This window comes from Carassius carassius, chromosome 19, assembly GCF_963082965.1.
Source record: "Carassius carassius chromosome 19, fCarCar2.1, whole genome shotgun sequence".
Taxonomy (NCBI): Eukaryota; Metazoa; Chordata; class Actinopteri; order Cypriniformes; family Cyprinidae; genus Carassius; species Carassius carassius.
The window spans coordinates 29,447,558-29,471,562 of NC_081773.1; the positions used below are offsets into that span (position 1 = coordinate 29,447,558).

The window sequence follows — 24,005 nt, forward strand, 5'->3', positions numbered from 1 at the left end:
AGTACCATAAGTAAAGATGCTGAAGCAATATAACTTTGTAGTTGTGGTTCCTGTGGGTCTTAAAAAAACATTTTTTTTTAAACGCCGTAAATTCATAAATAACTAGTACAAAAAAGTTCCCATGCATTTTAAGTAGATTCAAGCTACTCTCTCCTCATATTGTAACTGATCAGATTATTTTGATGTTATTTATACACCGTTTAGATTTATTCGTTTTTTTATTTTAGATTATTAAAACCGTTATTAGAAACTAATATTTTAGTAGCTATCAAATCGATTAATTGCAATTAATCACATCCCAAATAAGTTTGTTTACATAATATATTAGTGTTGTCAAAAGTACCAACTTAAGTTCCAGTCGGTTTCTGATTGGCCACTGTGTTCATGCACTCAACAGATATGACTGTGATTGGCTACAATTATCATTGCTTCACGCTCTTTCATTTTTTTACACATGAGTATTTATAAATAATTTGTTAATATACAGTACTCATGGTACTCACACACACATTATCTAAACAACCTTTTATTTTGGACAGGATTAATTTGTTTTTTAATCGAATATTTTTATATCATTTATTTAAACTTTTTTTTTTTAAATTTTTTTATCAACAACACACTCATTAGCAGCAAATTTTCAAAAGATTGCACCCATTTACTGCTCCATAGTTCTTTTAATATATGTAGGTGTGTGTGTTTGTAACATTATTATTTTTAAGCATAAATATAACTAATATAATTTAAATGAATATAACTAGTAAAAATCACAGCATTGTTTTCTGCAGACAACAATGAAAAAACTAGTATAAACTGCGCGTTTACTTCGCTTGACAGTGAGTTTCCCTCCATCTTGAATTAATAATTGGTAAATATTTTAGACCGATAGCGTTGAAAACAGATCAGAATATTCAGATGTGCTTGAGGAATTTGTTGGCTAATCTTTAGACACAACCCTTGACATTTTGTGGCTTTTGCAGAACTTTTTATTAGGACGCAATACCAAAAAACACTGTTATGTTAACATTGTGTGTGCCTAAACAAGCGACCGTTGCTTAAAAATCATCTCTTCTGATCTTATAAAACTAGTTCTTTTTCAAATAGCACTGTTCAGAAAGTTTATGATGTAATCCTGTTGCCTGTTAACTATTCTGAACATGGTGCATGTCTGACAGAACAGAATAAACAACCGTTTGAGCATGAGTGCATAAAAACACCGGTTTACTCGCAGCTGTTCATATCTTTAGTCCTAACAACCTGATAGATTATGGTAACTTAATACAAGAATTCTCAGTTTTACAGAACTTTATATTTAATGACTTTTCTACACTTCTGCATGGAAGGTGTTGGTCTCTGAGCTGTATGTGAGATCATGAAGCTGCTCAGATGATTGCTGTTATGAAATGAATGGGATGATTGCTGCGGTGAGTCAGCTGGGTGGGGCAGTGTGTTTCTCAATGATCCTGCAACAAATCAGGCCTGGTTTTGGTTCAAGGAATGAGATGACGTTAGAGTAATCCGGCATCTCTGTACACTGTTTGTGATTATCGTTAAACATTTTGATCGATTTCAACAGTTGGATCATTTGCTCAAATGCCCTGCTGTACTCTCTGTACCAGGCTTAGTGTCGGGCGTTTTCTGTCCTCAACACTTCATCTCACTTCATCTAAACTGTTAAAGGTGTGCCAGAAAGACCTTTTTGAAGTGGGATTTATTTTAATGATCGGCCAAATACAATTACAGTACTTCATGTTTTAATCCAGTTCTGCATTACCCCCTTGCAATAATTGCAAAATATAAATTACAGTGAGTAAGCAAAACATCTGGGCAGACATCTGGAGAACTCCACAAGCCAGACTTTCAGATAAGGGCGGTTTATGATACCCTCCCATGCTCCTTAAACCACACCCCAGTGATGAGGCTGCTCCCTATTTGGTAACACCAGGGCAAGCCTAAATCATATCCTTTCAGGATGCAAGGTTGCATTGACACAGGTTCAGGTGGCGGCATGACCAAGTCCTGGCCAAGCTGGCTGAATCCTGGAAAGGAGTAGGGTAGCAGCAAACCACATGACCGAGAATCCAAAGTTGACACTGGCAGGTAGAACAGCTTACCTGAGCTGTAGATTGGTAACAACTTATTATTATAATAATAATAAATTATGCTGATGATATTTATGATAGTAAGTGTATTATTATGCATTTACAGATATCATATTGTGTGTGTGTGTGTGTGTGTGTGTGTGTGTGTGTGTGTGTATACAATATATATATATATATATATCACATCACCACCTCGGGTGTGCATTATTTTTCTAATAATTCAATGGCCTGGAGTCAATTACTCAGCTTATACTATGGTTACCAAACCTCAATACATCAGTCCGATGATTTATTTAAAGAGATTTTTCCAGTTTTTGTCTCTATTGTGAGTAGGACTATTTCTTCCGCATCTCATTCATGCCTCTTTTGCTAGTACAAAAATGTTGTATTAAAGCTGGTAATGGAGGCTTGAGCCGTTGATAGCATTCTAATGCAGTTATTAATGAAGTTATTAGAAAGGGAGCGAGAGTGACAGACACACACAGAGAGAGAGAGAGAGCTGAGAGAGCTCTGTGCGTCTCTAAACAGCGCTGTTATTACATCGCTAGTGAAAAATGTCATGTGTAGCCTTTAAGTAAAAGGTAAAAGGTCTAACTGATCAAATCGTCAGGGCATCGCTGACAGAACCTTTATTTGCAAACTCTGTGACAGTTATTACAGTTAACTATGCGAAGTGATATGAACTGTAATGCGGTCAGGAGAGCTGCCTGGAACTACGTTCGCCGTGCTTTTCCCTGAAAATAATTGCACACCACAGAACGTTCGTCAGCCAATCAGATTCAAGCATTCAACGGCCCCATAGTATAAGTTATTGTATATTATTATTATTATTATTATTATTATTATTATTATTATTATTATTACGTCTTTCAGATGAGACGTTAAACCGAGGTCCTTACTCTCTGTGGTCATTTAAAATCCCATGGCACTTCTCGTAAAGATGAATCAATCAATTAATTGATGAATACTTCTACTACTACTACTACTACTAATAATGATGATGATGATGATAATTATACATTTACTATTATTTATATTATTATTAGTAGTAGTAGTAGAAGTGCTAGTTAATAATTTATTATTTTTTATCATTATTATTAATAATATATTATATTATAAAATCGAACAATTTATATTTTAATGGTTTCTACATAATATAATAATATTGATATCTTTAATAGTAGTAAGAGTAGTAGTTGTAGTAGTCTATAAAAATATATGTAGTAAAATATTTAATTTTATATTTTATTTGATCTGATCCTAAAAATACTGCATGGTTGTGCTTTGACATTGGGTTGGTAGAGTACAATTTATTTTCCCCCTGCACAAGCCTGATCTCAGATTTCAAGATTTCTTTTCAGATTTCTGTCATCATCATTTAATCATAGTTTTATTCTGTTCTTTGACCCTGAACACCTGTAAATGAAACCGGATTTTCCTGTTTTCAACTTTATTGCCCCCTTCATGCTAAAACTGAAACCAAATTCAGTATAGAAGGATTAATAATCAAATTCTTCACCTACTTTTCTAAATTTGTGCCACCCAAACCTGCTGGCCTCCCACTAATCAGGATTAAATGATTGGCTCTGTGTTTCCAAAGCCATCGCAGATCCAATTCAAAAGCAGCTGGAAAGCTTTATGTCATAATCTGTCTCAAAAGGATTTTCCACACTTTCAGTATGCAATGTGTCAAGCGTATAGGTCGTGGTTTCTATGAAGCCTGTGGGAGCCAATGGATAAGAAACCCCTTTGGACATGATCCTTATTGTTCTTTCATACTTTGTGGTTCAAAATTAATGCAATATGAAAGTAAAAGTTCATGCAAAAATGAAAATTCTGTCATTATTTACACATTACTTGCAGCAAACCAGTCTGCTTTTCCATGGAAAACTAAAGGAATTTTGTTACAGGGAAGAAAGGCGTGCACAGATTCTTCTGAATTTCCCTTTTGTGTTCATACTGTATCAATGTTGTGGTGAACACTTGAAAAACAATCACGTGAAAGACCGTTGACATGCATTGGAAACCCCTGCAGCAAAATATCATGCATGCAAATCCTAAATGCTTCACAGATAGCAAAGCTTGTGTCGTTAACTTTGACATTTGCAAACTCCCCACAATAGAGTCACATGTTTCCTAGGGCTTTGACTCAACAAAATATAATGGAAAAGATCTTTCACAGATCACATGCTTGTTTCCCAATGGAAAAGTACACCCGAAAATGTCATTTTTGTCATCGTTTACTCCTTTTTGTTGATTTTATTTCTTCTGGTACACAAAATAAGATGACAGCAAAGCGCTTGATAGCAACTGATATTCACTTCTTCTGCTTTTTTGTTTTTTTCAGCCAGCCCATGATGGACCTGCTGGTCATGCTTTGTGCAAAATACCACCTGAACCCATCTGGCCACACCATAGAGCTCGTCACCACCAACAGAAACCATGTGAAGTTCAAACCCAACGCCCTCATCGGAGCGCTAGAGGCTGAGAAGATCCTGCTGAAACCTAAAGGCATGGAGGACAAAAGCAAAAAGACAGGACCCCAGATGCCTGAGGTATTCTCATGTACAATTCATTTAAATATGAATTCAGCATAGCCAAGTCACATTTACTTATATAGCACTTTATACACCGCAGATCTTCACAGTAATAAACAGGAATATAATATTACAAAATCTAGTTCATCCATCCAGAAAAGTTGTCCATAATGAAATCATAAGTGTGCGATCTTGTGTACTGCACATTACAGAAAATACAAGCTTAAAATAGTGCACACAGTACATGCATAGTATATACTTCAGCAGCATTAAAAATATTATTATTATTTAAGAAAATAAAATATTTACTGAAAATAGAATATATTGCATAGTACACGTACTATATACATCTGCACTAGTAATTATTATTATTAGTAGTAGTATTTTAAGAAATGAAGTATGAAAAAATACAGATAATACAAAAATAAAAACAGTACACATACTATATAGTTAAGCAATAGTACAAATAATAATAATGTTGTTATTAGTATGTAAAGAAATTAACTTGCATAATATTTACAGAAAAATACAAAAATGACATTATTGTGCACAGTACACATACTATATACATCAGCAATATTAAAATATAATAATAATTATTATTTATTATTTTAAGAAATGAATAAATATTTACAGATAAATGTATTGTGCACAGCACACATGTGCACATTCTAGTAAAACTATTTCATCATCATTATATATATTTAAAGAAATATATTTACGGAGAATACAAGCATACAATTTGCATATTGTGCACACCCTACACTATATCCTTTAGCATTAGTAAAAATGTATTTTATTAGCGTGTTATTCTGAACTAATTGTGTATTTAGAAAGCAAATATGATCCATTTGGATGCTGACGTCAACCTGAAAAGTTTCTGTAAATCTTAGTGTTATGTCATGTTCATGTTTGTTCATTTAGTCATGAGTAAAAGCAGATCTGCTCTTCCACACCCTGTGAGATGAGCCTGAAGTATATCTAGATGACTCTAGATATAAGCAGCGGAGCATGACCGTACCATGCTAGCAGTCCACATCATAACGAACAACAGACAATATCACATTACACCAAATAAAAAGCATAACTCGCATACCAGCTCGGTTTCAAACCCATCCTGCCATCTACTGTCTACATAGGGCAGCATATGTATATATAATATCTATGTTTTTGTTTGCATAATGTGTGTGTATACTATACTGTTTACATTATGTATATTCCAGTGCTTCCCACAGGTTTGAGATATACTTGCGGTAGTAGCCGGGTGGAAAATCCTCCTCTTACCCATGGCACAGAAATGGTCTATTAACTACATGTGACAAATAACAAATGATTTGTGTGATTTCTTTTTTTTTTGAACAATATTTAAATTGATTGAAATTCATTTTAATTACATAGGCTACTATTACATTTAATTACATACTAATATTATGGAAAATTACAGCATTTAAATGGTAGAGTTGTCCTTGAATGGGACACATATTTTACTGATACTAGCAAAATCCATATATTGATTAATATGTGTCAAATAATGTTCTTAGTCTTTTCTTCCTGTGGAGAAGCATCCCAGCCAGAAACTACAATAGTTTACGATGAATGAAATGGAAAAATGAAATGCAAATAAAATCAAATTAAATACAATTTATTGTGTAAATGGAAATTAAATTAAATACAATGAATTGTGTAATGAAAATACTAATAATGCCCAGAGGAAAAAAAAAACCTTTTATTTATAAACAAGCCCGAAATACACCGGGACTCTTATTTTGAAATGTATATAGTGACACTGCAACATGCAGCACAAAAATGCAAAAATGTTTCTCCATATATACTTAATATTAATTAATATAATCCTTTCTAAAATCCTTGACTTTCCTTCTCTTGTCTCTTTCAGGCAACCGTACGATTAGTAATCGACTACAAGAAAACCCAGAAAACCATTCTCAGGGTGAGTCCTCGGGTTCCTCTACGAGAACTGCTTCCGGCGATCTGCGAGAAATGTGAATTCGACCCGCAGACCACAGTTTTATCACGAAACGTCCACTCTGAAGACACTTTGGACCTGAGCGGCTCCCTCAATGATTTTGGCCTGAGGGAAGTGTATGCGAGAGAGACCAAAGGTCAGAACCCAGTGTGTGTTTATGCTAAGTGCATTAAAATGACTCGTATGAAATCATGCACGACCGGTTTCCATAAGGTCACATTGAGATACTCTGCAAAACATTCGCGTTATACTGTACTCTTGGGTTTGTGATTTTTATTTTTTATTTTTTTCTTGCAGTTATCAGCCCTGTGAGTCCTATTAGTCCAGTAAGTCTGCCTCCATCTCCGACTCACTCAGGTAAGTGATGTTAAATACACCACATCTTCCATTTTTTTGGAAAAATAATCAGCCTTTTTTGCACAGTTTGTACATGCAACTTCACTAGCCTTTGTTTTAGACTTGTCGATTGTCCATTGTCGATATGACTGACTGTATGCTTGTCATGTGATTGTTTTTTATTATGAAGCATCTTTGAGCTCAGCAAAGGCTCTATATAAATTAAATGATAATAATAATAGTAGTAGTAGTAATAGTAATAATAATAATGGTAAAAATATTGACAACTTTCAAATAAATAAACCAATGATGATAATTTTTAGATTTCTTTTTTTAATTTAAAATGTAATTTAATTTGTAAAATTTATATATGATATGTTATTCTAAATATTATAAATACACTATTTATTATAAATATTATAATAAAAACATTTTATTTGAAAGTTATGTCATTATTTTAAAAAAATGTAGCTTAATTTTTCTAATGGCTTAAAATCTCCTTTTTGCATGAATGTCCTTTAAATAATTAGTTAAGGGTGTCTAACAGAACTAAACTAACTGAACTGCATTGAATCACAGAAGTATTTCATCACGGGAAAGAGAAAATCCAGAAGGAGAAAGAAAAGAGGCGATTCAGCTTATTTCGTAAAGGAAGTAAGAAGCAATCCGAACAGGTGAGTTATGAAACCTATCTGTCTATAAAAGCGAACGATAACATGCTTTGAGATTTTCTGGTGATGTTAGGATAAGCTTAAAGGCGTGTGTGTTTTCACTTCTGTGTAAACATTCCCTGGTCGTATTTGTTTTATGCAAATGGTGAAATACTTTATTTACTCATGATTGGCTCTGGCTGGGAGTGTGCTGACTTGTGATTGGCTGTCTGTGGTTAAAGTCTATGACCGTGAGTGCACCAGCATCTCCAGTGCTCAGGAAGCAGAGGCCCGTCAGCTTGAGTTCCTTTAGCGCACATTCGCCCATTACATACGACTCCAACACCATGCCCTCCGATATGCCAAAGAAAAGACGAGCGCCATTGCCGCCGAACATGATGTCACAGAGCATGCCTACTGACCTCGGTTATCAAACTGCTGTGCAACCCGATGGCAACCAGGTATGTAGCGCTGTTCTGGGCTCCAGTTAATATTAACTAGCTTGCCACGAACATGCACTGGAGTCCAAAAGTCTGAGAGCACAGAGGAAATATGGTATTTCTTTCATGTAAATAAGTTTTTGGATCATAAGAAAGCAAAGAATAGGATTCTGCACAATTCTCCAGCATTTTCTTGGGTCAAAATGATTGTAGCTTACATACAGTACACGGTCATCCACAAACATTAAGCTGATTTATTACGTAATTCAAATTTAATCCATTGCTATATTATATATTATATTATATTATATTATATTATATTATATTATATTATATTATATTATATTATATCTAGTTTGACAAATTCTATATTTGTAAAATTTCGTTTTGTATTATATTATTGCTTCTATAAAAACAAAATCTGTGAAGACATTGGACACTTCAACTGCACTAAAAATGTCTGAAGGTCATTTGCATTGCATACAAAACATCAAAGTGAAAGGAAGAAAGACCGTACAAACACTTCTAACAAAATATTGAAATAAAAGGTTGTTTGGTAAATTTAAACGATAAAAGCATGCCTTGGTTACTAACGTCACTTTTCTTCAACATTTAGCTTAATGACCGTTAATCAGCTGGTGTTTGGTGATTTTTAGTGGACGTTTGAAGTTAGTTCTTCTCAAAGTGATGCAGACATTTATAATTGTGGTTTACAGTAGGTTTCCAGACACTCTTGGGTGCCACTGTAAGTAAGCCTTCATTATATCTTGAATTAAAAAAAATAAAAAAACGGACAAAATATATTTAGTTTGTTATAAAAAGTAGAATATTTTATTTTTATACTTTTTATTTTTCTATAAAAAAAAATCTATAAAAAAGAAAATAAATGCAATGACATTCAGACATTTTATACAATGCAATGCAAACTATATAAAAAAGTATTTTAAAGAAAAAAGAAAAACTATATTTTGTTTGTTATAAAAAAATATATTTTTTAAGTAAACAATTTGAAATAAAACCAATGCAGTGACATTCAGACATTGTGGTTTAGGTTTCCAGACACTCTTGGGTGCTACTGTAAGTGAGCCTTTATTATATCTAAAATGAAAAAAATAAGACAAACTAAAGTTTGTTTGTTAAAAAATGTAATATTTTATTTTTAAAATATTTTATTTTATTTTTCTATTAAACAATCTTTAAAAACACAATTAATGCAATGACATTCAGACATTTTATTTTATGCAATGCAATGCAAACTATAAAAAATAAAACTAATGCAGTGAAATTAAGTGTGGTTTTGGTTTCCAATCATTCTCGGTTCTTTGGTGTCACTGTAATTGAGTTTTCATTATCTTGAAAGACTTCTAAAGAAAAAACAAGACAAACTATACTTTGTTTGTTATAAAAGAAATAGCAGTGACATTCAGACATTTTTAAGTGTGGTTTAAGTTTCCAAACACTCTTTGTAAGTGATCTTTCATTGTTGTGGCAGTCTTTTAAAGTAAAACAAATAAGACTTTGTAACCTGTTATTTCATGACCTGAGTTCAAAGACCACGTCTGAATTTACGTATAAACGGCACTCTGCAAATACAATGAGCAGGAAAACCATGCTTTCACAGTATTTGTTTTGTTTCTACATAAACTCGGCGCTGGGTTGTTTCATTTCATCACCTTGTCATTAGGGAATGTGGTTACATTTCCCACAGCCAAATATTTGGAATTATATGTCATATTTATTACTCTCCCCCTGCCTGCTTTCCACAGAATATGACCCCTTTGAGCCGGGGGTCCTCGACAGAGTCGTCCTTCAAGAAGTCCACCAAGCGGAAGGCCCCTCCGCCCCCCACATCGAGCAGCGCAGCCCCTCCTGATGAAACCACACAGGACAGAGGCATCACAGGTCAGTCTGAACACAACAGAGTCTGAACAGTCTTATGTCAAGAAAGTATATGTTAGAATGCATGGGATATGTGCTATGGATTATGGTCTGGAAATGGGGTATAGTGATTTCTATACTTTATCCATTCAAAAGACTACAGAAGTGATCCCAGTGTTTCACATAAACCTGTTGCAATACATTTGTGTCTATGATTCGCTGTGCAGTGACGTCTTTTGTGATTGGTCATTATACCTACAGACTCCAGCCAATAGAAATGCTTCTCTATGCTCCTCACAGCACAGATCGTGAAAACAGACTGCAGTTTGTCATTCATTATAACTATCAAAGTGTAGAGACGATGTATTGTAAATAATAGATTCATAATGCAGTGTGGAGAGCTTCATTCATTAAAATGGAAGTTTGTGGTATCGCCATTAAACTAAGATGCGTGATAGCTTTTAATGACTATAAAGGGAGTTTACAAATGTGAATATACGTTTTTGATTTTATACAGAACTTAATATTAAGTGACTTATATTTTAGGAACACTGTTGTATGATTGTGATGAATGTCCATGCAAACACAGCAGTGTTTCGTTCATGAATGAATCTAGTGAGTCAATGACCGAATGATTCAATGAGTCACATGCTTCGTTCCTAAATGAATCCGCTTTTGAATGAATGATTCAGTGACAAAGACAGCGACTTGCTGCCACCTACTGGCGGTTAGAGTTTTATTTTTTAAGTATAGATTGTCATTTAAATTTGTTTCATATTTCTATATTCAAAACTTAATAATTAAAACATTAATTTCACAACATTGTTATTATGAAATGCATTAATGCCACCTCCGAGACTTCTCTAAATATTCCTTAATGACATATTTTGCTCTTCTGTGTTTAAACTCAAACTCACTAAAAGCTATGAGAATTTAATATCTTGGCTATTTCATCATGTTTTGTGCTCAGTAATCTGTTGGCAGTAGGTGGAGAAGTAATGAAAGAAAAGTTGCTATTTAGAGTTAAGAGTATTATTCGAAGTTCTTATTTCATTATTTAGAGGATTTAAGGGGGCTTGAATGAGCACAGCGGTTGTACTTTGAACGGGACGGAGATGTAGGTGGACATTTGGGGACAGTGACCGTGTGTTGCAATTGACTTTCTCAAGGCTTTGTCTCCACCTAGTGGTGCAATAAACACATCACTGCTTTCTTTGATTTGATCTATGCCTTTTACTATCTTAGTGATGTGGTTATGCTGCCTTATTAGATACCTTCTGTGTTAGACACCTGCCAGTTCTAAGGATCTAAATGAATGCTATTTTTCCCAATTTGTGTATATGCCTTCTATATGTGATTTTTCAAACAAAGGTTTTCAAACAGGGGTCTGTTGGCAAAGCTTAAAAAATTGAAAAAATAATTGATAAAAGTAATATTAAAATAAATAAAAAGAAGATAAAAATAAATGAGCATCAGATTAAAATGAACTAGATTCAAATAAGTAAATAAATGCTTAAATATCTAACAGTACAGTATTAAATAGAAAAAAATAGAAAAATATTGTTATGTAGATTCAAATAAACTAGATTCAAATAAATACATAAATATCTAATGAACAGGACTATATTGAGAAATACTAGGAATTATGCAATAACGTACAATAAAAAAGTAGATTAAAATACACAAAGAAAATTTGATTAGATTCAAAACTGTAAATGACTAAATAAATACAGTAAATGGGGTGGTGTTGGCGCAGTGGATAAGACACACGTCTTTGGCGTGAGAGACCTGGGTTCGAATCCACTGTGAGACACCAATGTGTCCCTGAGCAAGACACTCAACCCCTAGTTGCTCCAGAGGCGTGCGACCTCTAACATATGTGGCAATTGTAAGTCGCTTTGGATAAAAGCGTCTGCTAAATGAATAAATGTAAATGTAAATGTAAATACATGCATATCTAACATTGCAGTCAAAAAAATAGAAAAGTAATGTAGCTTAATAGAAACTTCCTGTTTATATTTTAGACATATTTATAATATCAATTTTGCATTGTATAAAATGGGTCTTTATACAAGAGACTAAACAGATGCTTAAACATTTTATCATGGGGGTCCGTCGCATGAGTAAGATTATGTATCATCAAAAAAACAAAAAAAGCTTGTAATATGATGTTAATACAACATGAGATCCTAGAGTAAGCTCTGAGTTGTGTAGGCATCTCAGAAGGCAGCTCACGATGTGCTGGATGTGAGCCGTTGGGTGGAGGCTGTGCTGGGGAGAATTTACTGGATGAGTTAAATGTTTGCAGCTGCATTAGCTCGACTCGTTCTCACACTCATACACACGTTATACACTCACACACGTATGGGGCACACGGTTACAAATGAGCTGCAGCTGCGGTGTGTGTTTGGGTGTAAACAGCTCTGACATTCCATCAGTGCAAGCGTTCAACCTGTCATTTTCCTGGATGAGAAATTGAATGATTTTGTTTCCAGTTCCACTGAATGATTACAGCTCCCTAATGATTAAGTAGGCTGATGCTTATGAGTTTAACAACAATGAGTCTTTTGGACCTGTTCAATTTAAGGAATTGACCTTTTTTTTTTTTATTCATTATTGGTTGCATGGCATTTTTTTTTAATGCATGCAGTTTTTTTTATATATACTGTCTGTCTTTCTCTCTCATCACAATCATCCTTAACTGCAAGCTCAGAAACTTTACTAAAACATTTATTTTGTGGAAGCAATTCTTTATTGCTTTAATTTGGTCTCTGTTGCCTGTGCGTTTGACTCTGAATGTGCTTTGCCACATCTTACAGTATGATATCATGGTTTAGAGTTCTAAAACTCAGAGCCCTCACTGAAATTTTAATGAGATGTCTATTTTCACTAATTACTGTTGTACTGTAGACTCTGTTGCCAAGGTAACACACCACCATGCTTCATAATTAGACAGTTTGATCACCTCTGTCTATCTTCTTTAATCAAATTTCAATTTAAACCATGTCTGTGCTGGTAAGAGATGCAACAAAACCGGTCCTCTTGTAATCATTGAAGCTTTGCATACTTTGCTCTATACAGCTCACCTGCATTGCACATCTGTGGAGTAAATGCATTAAGAAAAAAAAACATCTCTCTCTAACTTTTATATGCTTTATCTCTGAAAGCACTCATAAAAATATATTTTATTTTAAGACGTGGGTTTTCTGTGAAGTAAAAAAAAAAAGTGAGATGAGGAGTGTAAGTGCCATCTAATCACGAGCCGAAATCTGCAGGCAGACTTTTCTTTTTGTTCATAACTATACAAAGACGGCCTCCAGAGTCCCCTCAGGGATCATTCACACGCTTTTGTTTCTTACAAGTGTGTTTTATGAATCCTCTGCAACTTTAGCTGAGCTGCATTGTGTCACAAGGCTTTTTTTTCAATGCAGGGTCGTGTCAACACTGATTGGCTGGTAAGGCCTAATAACTTCACTGCCAGACACTGAGAAGGCAAATAAATAAATAAAGAGCCCCAAAACACACAAATATGAGCTCAGGGTGGAGCAGAGATAGAAAGAGCGTCTGCAGAAGGAATCTAAATGTGTGAGAGAGATCACAGAGACGGCTCTCTGGATGTTTCTTCATCTCGCTGGTCTCCTGAGAGGGTGATTGAAGAGCTGAATCAGGCAAGAGAAGCGAGACGTCTTAATTAACAGCACTCGCTCAGTCTGAGGAGCAGAGAATCCATATTAATGCTGCATATGCCAGATCTCTCCCTCTATCAGCTGAGACTGGGCATCACTTCAAGTGGATGTGGAAACCCCTGAGTTAGTGTTGCTTAGGGATACAGTGAAGAGCTCAAAGGATTGGGCTGCTCTTTGTAATATTTAAGCATTTGACTTTGTGCATTTGTCGTGATTTTACACTGCAGAAGTGGCTTTGGCGTCTCCTCTGGAGGAGATCAGGGAACAGGAGGAGATCAATGTGAGAGCAGAAGGTCAGGTGGCCGCTGTGGAGGAGGAGGAGGAGGAGGAAGAGGAAGACAGCAGCCTCAACTTGTCTGCCGACATCTCTCTGGACTCGGGCCGCGCTGGGACGCCATCTCCCTCTCAGGAGGCAGAGATTCTGGGAAGTGGGGTGGCCAGAGACAGTCCGTCATGTGACCAGTCCACTGATGCAGAGTATGTACTACTGTACAGTAACGTTCATTTTATACAAATCTAAGAGCACAACTAAAACTACCAGAAACACGTCACATAAAGCCTTGATGCATAATTCATTATAAAGTGTATAAAGCATTTTAAAATGTATCAAGTAATCAAGTAATGCATTATATCTTGCCGTAAATAATTATATTTAAAAATGTAAAATGCAGAGTGTAATAGATGTGTTATAGTGTATTAACTGTGGTTACAATTATTCATGAGATTTTACAGTGCATTATAAGGTGCATTACAAGGCATAATTAATGCATTCAAACGGCTTTTATAATGCATTATACTGTATATATACAGGCCTTAAGTAAAGTGTCAACCTGAAGCACCCTATCAACTCAAAAACAAGCCAGATCACTCCAGCAATGCTTGGAAACCCATCGGAAAACCTTTCTATGCCTGTTGTTTTCGTTGAATAAAAATGAGAATGATTCAGTATGATTTTTGATAATTGCTATAAATATGATACAGAATTAAAATATAAATATATGATGAAATGGTTATACTAAGTTTCGTTTTTTTTACATTAGTTAACTGCTTTAGTTAACTATGACAAATACTTATAAAACATTTATTAATCGTAGTTATGTTAATTTCATTAAATTCATTATTAAAATCAAAAGTTCTATTTATTCATACTTAATGGTCTTAAGCTAACAAGGAACAATTGTATTTTTTATTAACAAAGACCGTTATATGTAAGGAATGTATTGTTCATTGTTTGTTAGTTTTAGTTAATGAATTAAACAACGTTATCTTATGGGACCTTCTCGTAAAATGTTACCAAAAAAACTATTATAATATTAGAAATTGTGTCTTGCCAAGTAACTGAAATTAAATAGGTTTAAGATCAAAGTACTGTAATAAAATGACTAAAACAGAATAGAAATAAAATAAAACGGAATAGAAATAATACAAAATAAAAATGACAAACGAGTATAAATAGACTAAAACACACTTAAATGAACATGAAAATATAAAAATAGAAACTCATTTAAAAAAATTAATAAATATTAACAACAACAATGCATATTAACCAGAAAAAACTGCCTAGCAACAAACCAGATCAATCTAGAAATGCCTGAGATTTAGGTTCATTTTTTATAAATGTATGTAAATGGTTTTTATTTGTTTGTTTTTATTAAGTGTACTTTTAAATAAAATAAATCAATACATTTATGCATTTAGCAAACGCTTTAATCCAAAGCGATTTTTTTTACCTAACGTGTTCCCTGGGAATCGAACCCACAACATTTTTTAAACCTACTTTTCTATGTAGTTTTTAAACTTTGCATGGCTTTTCCCCTTGACAGAGTTGCAGAAGCCATAGTGAATGGAGAGATTAAGTCGGAGCAGGCCACAAGCTCTCATATCCCTTCAGAAGAGATAGGTAAGCTTCAACCCATGGGTGAGATCCTTCAGCACCTCTGGTTTTTACACCGTGTTACACTTTAGTGTACTTTATGCAGTTGTTATTCATACCTGTGAGTCATTTTTGCAGCTTAGTTTAAATAAATGCTGTGGTTAGGTTCTGAAACGTCCTGTAGTACATCAAACTCTTTAATCTCAGAAGATCGAACAGGAAAATCGGATTCCTCATGATATGATCTCTGAAGAAAGTGCTGTTTGATGTGCAACGGGTTACAGTTTGCAGTAAACCTCCGGTGACAGAATAAAAAGGCTTCGTGCATGACTATGTTTCTCTTTCTCTAGTGCCTCCAACGGAAAAAACAGAAGAGGTGATGAAAAGTGGCCCTGTTCTGGAGGAGGTTTCTGTGAGTGCCACAGAAAAGCCTGCATCTTTGTTCAACGAGCTGCAAACCACTGAATGCGGCATCCAGACGTCGCATACGGATTTGCAAGCACAGGGCACCGAGTCCATCCTCGAAGACCAAGCGCCTAAAACCACCCCGAATTCGGTCAGCATTGCTCACACCGAAACTCAAACGCAGATGGAGTCCCAGAAACCCTCCACTGAGCCATCGAGCTCATGCACTGAACCCTCCACAGCTCCATCGGAGTCCTCAACGGGCCTAAAAAGAGACATGGCCACTTCTACAGAAGAGCTGCGTCTTCCTGAACCACCGTTGCCTGCGATCCAACCAACTAAGGATCTTACGTCCACACCAACCTCTAAAACAAATACTGTAAAGCATATCGTAGATGCAGAACCCAAACCCAAACCGTCCAATGAGCTCACCCGTGAATACATTCCCAAAGTGGGCATGACCACCTACACCATCGTGCCTCAGAAGTCTCTCGAAAAGCTGCGTTTCTTTGAAGTAGAGTTAACTTTGGAGCCCAATGTAGAATACAAGCCTGAAACAAAAGCAGTTTCCAATGGTACAGTCGCTGCTAACGGCCATCAGAACGTCTTTGCAGAAACTAGTCCTTGTACTTCACCTCTAGCTACCATTTCATCCCCTGTAGAAGGAACTGAATGCAAGAAAGTTCCACCGGCAACAAGACCCAAACCAGCTTCTTTCCGCCTGCCGCAGCACAAACGAACACCCGGGGATTATGTAACCTCGGCGGTCGTTCGCCGAGCGAGTGTGGGCAGTAATAGCAGCAGCAGCAGTTGTAGCAGTCCTGTGACCCGGCCCAAAGAAACTGCAAGCAGCCCGCAATCAGATGTGTTTCCTGCACTGGACACCTTCCCTCCTCCACAGTTGCAAAGGGAAGCTGAGGAGAACGCTAGAGCCAGTGATGCACCTGCAACGGTGGATGTGCCTCTACCCGAAGCTCCCAAATTCCCAGCGACCTCTGTAGTGTCTCGACAGAAGAGTCTTCCCACAAACCCCACACATTCGCTGAGTCTAGAGAAGCTGAGAAGCTTCGCCGCTCCCAAACCGTACTCGCCCTCTTCGCCCTCTCGTTTCGCTCAGGCCGTGTCTTCTGCAGTGAAGAGGTCACAGTCGCTTTCCCATCAACCCCTGGGGCAGTTACCACGCACACATCTTCTCACAAAACAGAGATCCATTACGGAGTCCCCTGAGCCGCCGGCCAGCACTGTGAGTACAACCTAGTAAAACTTTAATTAATAGTGGTCCCTTAGGGCCAAATCTCACAAAAATATGGCCAGGTCACAATAACAGTATGTTGGTTTTTCGAGTGTGTGTGTGTGTGTGTGTGTATGAGTGTGTGTTTAAATAAATGTTTTATTATTTATTTACATTTTTTTATCACAATCAATTTTTTTTGGAATTGCAGTATGCATTGAAAACGTATTTTTATTGAAATTCTAGATTATTATTATTATTATTATTATTATTGTATTTTAAGTAAAATACTTTTATGTTTTATGTTTTAACAAAAAATAAAGACTCCATTTAAAGATTTTGCATTGCAAAATGAATTGAAAATGTATTATTTTTCTAATTATTATAAGAAAAAATATGATATATTTTAACAAAATAAAGAATATTTTCTTTACAAAATAAAAAATACAAAATGATCCCTTTTTCTTGAATTTAATTTTTCCACCCAAATTTGCTGTAATGAGCTTATATGTTTTCTTTTGATTTGTAGGTCTTACAATTTTCGGTTATGATTCACAATTGATTCTCATTACTGGAACACAGAGCAGAATCATGAAGCGAGTTTCATTAATGCTATTTTGTTTAATTGGTCCTGCATCAGATAAATGTATTTGTCTGTTGCATATGTTGTTGTTGTTTCAGCATCTTTTGTGTAAAGATACTGTATGTAAACAGTTTTACGAATGTTTCAAACATCTGTTCTGTTCCTTTATATTTTGTTTTATTTTTTAAATGCAAGCACATACAGTACTTTTCACTAATTTTAATGAATCATATCACTGGAATGTGCCACCACAACAACCCTATAAATCAAAAATGAGGCCACATCTTGACATATTTGCTTGTAGTTGTTACTCAACATCAGTTTGAAAAAAAATATATATACAGTATATATAGTTTCTCCCATAGTTGCAGGGGAAATGTGCTTTAAAAAGGTCCCAATGCAAAGGACAATGTTAATTCTCAGAATATTCGCATAATACTCAGAATATATTCGCAGAATATATTTTTCAATTCCCTTCATTTGAGGTAAAATAGAGATTTTCTGACAGATTTGATAAGAAGAACTAATAAACCGACACTGTGCAGAATCCGTGTGTGTGGAGTCGGACCTGCGAGGTTTTTTGGGTGCTGCTGTAGCAGTGCTTGACTCATCTTTGTAGCCTCATTGTACTACAGTTGTTTTGTAAGTAAATATTCTATTGTGAAACCCACCCGGTTTAAACCGGCGCTGGTAAATTAATATTGGGAGTTGGATGACACTCATTGTAATGGCAGCGTGTGTACTCAATGTGTTGACGCACATGGCTCATTAATCTATGTCCTGGATTGACCTGTCTACTGGTCTTTGTTGTTGCGTTGTCGGGGTCAGCTGAGAGCGTGTTTAGAGATGCAGGGCGCTGTTGTGTGCTGTCAGAGTATACAATGTATGTTTGGTCTCATCGGCGTCAAAACAGTCATGAGTAAAAGCTTTTGTTTGCTGATGGGTTAAATTATTTTTAAGATCATGTGAAACATTTATGAGAAGATTTAGTCAAGTGTGTCTAAGCTTTTGACTGATGGTGTATGTAAATACAGCTGTTTTTGACTGTCTCATATTGGTGCATAAAAATTAATATGATTAAACGTTATTCGTTCTTCATACAGAAAACTGCTTTGGAAGACATGCCTTGATTTATTTAAAAATGTATATTAATATATATATATATATATATATATATATATTATACAGCAAGGATGCATTACATTTATCAAAAGTGACAAAGACGTTTATAATGTTGCAAAGGTTTTTTTTTTTTTTTTACTTTATAATCCTCAAGAATCCTGTTTTTTTTTTTTTTTTTCTGGTTTCCGCACAAATATTAAACTAAACAATGGTTTTCAACATTGATAATAATCAGAAATGTTTCTTGAGCAGTAAATCTGCATATTAGAATGATTTCTGAAGATCATGTGACACTGAAGACTGGAGGAATGACGCTGAAAATACAGCTGCACATCACAGAAATAAATTATATTTAAAAACCAATATAAATAAATGATAAACATAAGCATCTTCTTTCAAAAACATCTTACTGAACCTAAACCTTTGAACAGAACTGAATTTGTGGAAAAAAAGAAGATATATTTAAATTAGTTTTTTCATTTTAAGTTAAAAACATGTTTTTAAATTTAATAATATAATATAATATAATCCAGTACAGTACAATTTAATTTAATTCAGTTGTATTGCCCTCGGCCTGAACATTTAAGTTAATTTGTATTTTTATTTACATGCAAAAAAAAAAAAAAAAACATTTAAAGAATCTTACAGACCCCAAACTTTTTAGACCGTAGGGAATTGGTTGAAATATATTTTTATATTTAAGTTAGTTTTATTTTATTAAAGTAAAAGTGAATATAACATAAAAGTGAATATAATATAATACATTTTATTTAGTTGTATTACCCTGTGGCCTGAACATTTTTATGAAGTTAATTTGTGTTTATTTACACTAATGTGTTTATGCAGTATTTTAGACATTAAAAAATATATTTAAAAAAATAATCTTTGACCCCAAACCTTTGAACAATAGTGAATTTGTTGAAAAATATTTTAATATTTTTGTTTATAATATAAAATCAATTATTCAGCTGTGTTGCCTTTCCCTTTGTCAAAAATATTTTTTTAACCATAATTCAAGAACTACACCAATTCATGTCTATTAAATCTAATGGGGATCTTCAGCATTTTGCATACATACGTGTGTGAGTGTGTGTAGTTGTTCAGATGTGTGTGTGAGAGTGTCTGTCAGTGGGGTACAGTTGAACATCTATCTGTGTCGTCTTCATGTGATTTATGCGCGTGACGCAGAAGCAGCAGTGTCTTTTTTTCACCGCCCCTGTTCCTGCCTAGTGTGTATCATCCTCACCCGTCATTGAGAGAGTGTGTATTGTGTGTTTTCTTCCCCACTGTGGACCACAGGTGACAGACAATGGAGAAGGACGCACAGAGAGATCCGGAGAGGCCCCATGGCAAACAGCAGGCCACGGCGGCCAAGCGCCGAGCTCCACCCGAGACGGAGGCATGGGAACATGTAAGATTGGAAATACTCAACCGTCACCAGTGAGTGAATCTAACTCTAGATCTAACCATCTCTAAAGAGCTCGCAAACCCTGATAATACAGTAACCCTTTATTTAAAGGTCCTTTGTGTGCTTTAACACTATTAATATCTGATCTTTGCTGAATCATTTAATAAAGTCTCTAAAGTGTACTTTTTCCTGCACAGGGGTCTGAAGCATCTTTAGTGCCGTCTGCCACATTGAAGGGAATGTCTGAAGTCTTTCATTCAGTGGAAGAATGAAATGTGCCTCCTTTGACGGAATTCCAGTGACACTCGTTCTCAAACATTCAAGAGTAGATCTTCTGTCTCTGTTCCAATTGTTTTTTTTTTTTTTTTTTTGCATAATCATGATTTTAGGTTTCTCACCGGTCAGAACTGTGCACTTTTACCATTAAAGTGTACTTATCATTCACTTTTTTTTTTTGCTTTTTCCCTAACACAGCAGTTTTTAATTAGCCACAACATGCCTTAAAAAAAAGAAAGAAAAAAAAAATATATATATATACATATGACCTGTATATTGTTTCATATTATATAAATAAAAAATCATATTTACTTAATATATATAAATAAAAAATAGAAAATATTTCAAATGCGTATAAATAAACAACAGTTCGTTAAAACCATGACCATACAACATATTAAATTAGGCTTTTTCTGATGCAGAGCAGACACATGGAGATGAACTACAGCTGTGGATTTCTTTTATTAATTTATTCTGCATTTGGACAATTCAAAGTTTTTCTCCCCTTAATATCTGTTACACATTTTCCCTCTTAATAATTGTAGCAGAGATGCTATTAATGTTATCATATTTTAAAATGACTATTTTCGGGTTGCTTTGTGAAATGAATTACATTATGAAATATGTAAATATGCAGATGTGAAAGAAAATGCTCTATTTCGAGGACTTTGTTTGTTTGTTTAAATTATTAGGCGTAGATTTGATTTGTATAATTATTAGCCAATGAAAAATGGTACTAAAACTTCTTCAGTTACACGAACCCTTCCTTTATTCTCGTGCCAAACATTAGGACACAGTTTATCTACGTTAATTATTATGGGCTGCAGTTATAATATGTTAAAATGGTAATATGTTATGACATTGAACAGTTTTCTGGAGCCCACAAAAACAAATGATTAATCAAAGCTGTTGCCAAGACAGAAAACACTGGGCTTTTCATTCATTTTGAGGAGAATACTGCTGTAGTATATGTATGAACTCTCTTTTCTGTATTAAAGACTTTTAAAGTTGGCACCCTCTTGTGTTATTTTTTTGGGTCTAATTCCAAATCAGTTTTTGACGCTGTGAGGATGTCGAAGTGTAGTATGTCTTATTTCAAGCATGCCGTGAACAATACAAAGTAGCTGTTTACGTTCCCAAGTATGAACAATTACTGCAATCTGACACTGGCTTGACTCTGCCACCTTTATTTATTTGTGTGTCATCCAGCTGACACAGATATTCACTTCAGTGATGTCTGTTTGGTGTCTTTTGGTTCAGTGGAGGATCTCGTCCGTTTCTGATGAATAAAGGTTTAATGCTGAATGGAGAAACATATAGGGCTGAAGTCTCACTAAAGAAATGTGATGTTTTTCTGATCCCAAACTGTGTGAAGATCAAAAGGCATTCGCTGAAGAAAATAAAGAAGCAAATATTTGTCAAATATCAAAGGAAATAAAGTAAATGCAAAGGCTGGGACTCTTCTGCTGCTTCATAGAGATCTGTTGTACCCTGCCAATCCTTGATTTGTCTTTCTTTCTGACTTTTTCTTTTTGTAATTCGATTTTTTTTTCTTTGTATGCTTTTTTTTCAGTTTTCATATTTCTTTCTTTTTTTTTCCTTTTTTTTTTTACAGATATGCAGGTCAGACCTAAACTCCAAACCCTTTTTTATTTTACTTTTCAGTGTTATTTCTTTCTTGATTAATTTTCTTTTCCTTTTCTTCTTCCTTTTTAAAAATGTTTTCATCTATTGTAGTTTTTATTGCTTTTCTTTCTTGCATTTTCTTCATGTTTCACTTTCTTTTTTGCCTTTTAAATTCTATCTTGCATCTTCATCTTTTTTTCTTGGATTTTCTTCATCTTTATTTTTCTTCAGCTTCATTTTAAACAAAAGTTCATTTTTCGTATCTTAATTAATTATTATTTGCATTTTCATTTCTTGCATTCTCTCCATTTTGCAATTTAATCTTTTCATGCATTTTTCATTCTTTCAGCTGCATGTTATGTTTTTCTTTTCTCTCTTGGATCTTTCTTTTAATTCCTTTCTTGCCTTTTTTCCGTCTTTAATTTCTTTTTCCTTTCTATCGGTTTATTCATCTTTATTTCATTCTTTTTAGCTGCATGATGATTTTTACGTGTTTTGCCTGCATTTTCGTTCTTTCTTTCTTTCTTGCGTCTTCTCCATCTTTAATTATTTTGGCTGCATGTTCGTGTTTCTTCTCCATTTTTTTCTTGCATTTCCTTAATCTCTTTTTCTTCTGCCTCTTGGTTTATTGCAGTTCTTTTCTTTCAGTCTCTCTCTCTCGCTCTCTCCTTCTCCAGACGCGCACATCGTATCGCATCTTCGCGCAGCTCCTCTTGTGTGTGTGTGTGTGTGTGTGTGTGTGTGTGTGTGTGTCGTGACGTCGCGACGTCGCGTCGCGGTGCAGACGGGTACCGGCAGCGATGGTGGAGAGCGCGCGAGCGTCGAGCAGAAGCAGGTACACATCGCCTTCAAATGCGACGCTGAAGTGGCATCTGTGGGATCTTAAGGCTTGGCAGGGACGCTCTTTCACGCGCTACAACAACAACAGCAGCCTACTGTACTGTTTGAAATATGCATATGTCAGCAAAACTACTCTAGCGTTCACTGCTGCTGTTTAGGACGAGAAGCGAGTCGTAAGTGTCATTTAACCTTACTTTTTATGACTCCATGACTGTGTGATGCGTTTAAATGCCTCACGTTCGCTTCATAAACACATCAGTTGGTTGCAACTTATGGAGGAGTTACTTTAGGATTTCCACCTTTTTTCCATTTACATCAGTGTGAGGGTTAGTTATTTATTTTCCCATAAGCTACACGTTTATGGCGTTTTAAATGAACATGTTGAGTTTTATTAGGAGATAAATGAATCCGAGGTGAAAGTGGCCGCCTCCTGGTCAGACAGAGAAGTGCACGCGACGCTCGGCTGACGGACGGCTCGTGCCAAACATTTGTATCAGCTCTTTGGTTTAAAGTTATTATTGACCTCGAATACAGCGGTTAACACTCTTTTTTTGCTACGATTTATTCAAAACATGAGATCTGCTATTTCTGTCAATTATCATCCATACCAGTTTCTGAAGAATATAGATGTTTTTGAAGGAGATCCGTGTTGTAAAGCAGCAAAAGAGAATTTAAATATAAATATGAGCGCACACAAACTTAAAATAGGGCACAATGTACTGTTAAAAAAAATAATAAAATAAAAAGATTTTCTGTATTGATTTGTTTTTTTACAAATGTTTTACCTGAATTTTAAATTTTGGATATCCAATATATATAAGTTCGGTTTTGCTGATATCTGGTTGGCTGATGTGTTTTTGGTGGGTGTGGTTTTGTAGAGGGCGGATTTAATTTGGTATAACTGTGGAGATCAGATTCCCAACCTTTTTTTTCATCTACCAATATAACATATCTGCCCCCCCAAATATATATAATATTGACTATAAAAAACAGTAACCTGAAAACATTCAGTGTAAGTACAAATGGCCAAC

The 24,005-nt window shown here is 35.0% G+C and overlaps 2 protein-coding genes across 9 annotated transcripts in view; both read left to right on the plus strand.

Annotated features, from left to right (window-relative positions):
• Positions 1–20,736, plus strand: part of LOC132095534 (cordon-bleu protein-like 1) — a 51,441-nt gene extending 30,705 nt beyond the window's left edge. For 7 of the 8 annotated variants that reach the window (XM_059500623.1, XM_059500624.1, XM_059500626.1 and 4 more), the window contains 11 exons: positions 4,447–4,654; positions 6,531–6,756; positions 6,918–6,977; positions 7,536–7,630; positions 7,849–8,067; positions 9,813–9,948; positions 13,838–14,087; positions 15,434–15,510; positions 15,834–17,131; positions 20,124–20,264; positions 20,430–20,736. In XM_059500623.1, the coding sequence (XP_059356606.1) occupies positions 4,447–4,654; positions 6,531–6,756; positions 6,918–6,977; positions 7,536–7,630; positions 7,849–8,067; positions 9,813–9,948; positions 13,838–14,087; positions 15,434–15,510; positions 15,834–17,131; positions 20,124–20,264; positions 20,430–20,504 (2,785 nt within the window). In that variant the 3' untranslated portion in view covers positions 20,505–20,736. The remainder of the gene's footprint in view (positions 1–4,446; positions 4,655–6,530; positions 6,757–6,917; positions 6,978–7,535; positions 7,631–7,848; positions 8,068–9,812; positions 9,949–13,837; positions 14,088–15,433; positions 15,511–15,833; positions 17,132–20,123; positions 20,265–20,429) is intronic. The other variant, XM_059500628.1, reaches the window with a different exon arrangement.
• A 2,253-nt stretch (positions 20,737–22,989) lies between these two features.
• Positions 22,990–24,005, plus strand: part of LOC132095535 (growth factor receptor-bound protein 14-like) — a 62,090-nt gene continuing 61,074 nt past the window's right edge. Inside the window, exon 1 of the mRNA XM_059500632.1 lies at positions 22,990–23,147. The gene's annotated coding sequence lies outside the window, so the exon portion shown is untranslated. The remainder of the gene's footprint in view (positions 23,148–24,005) is intronic.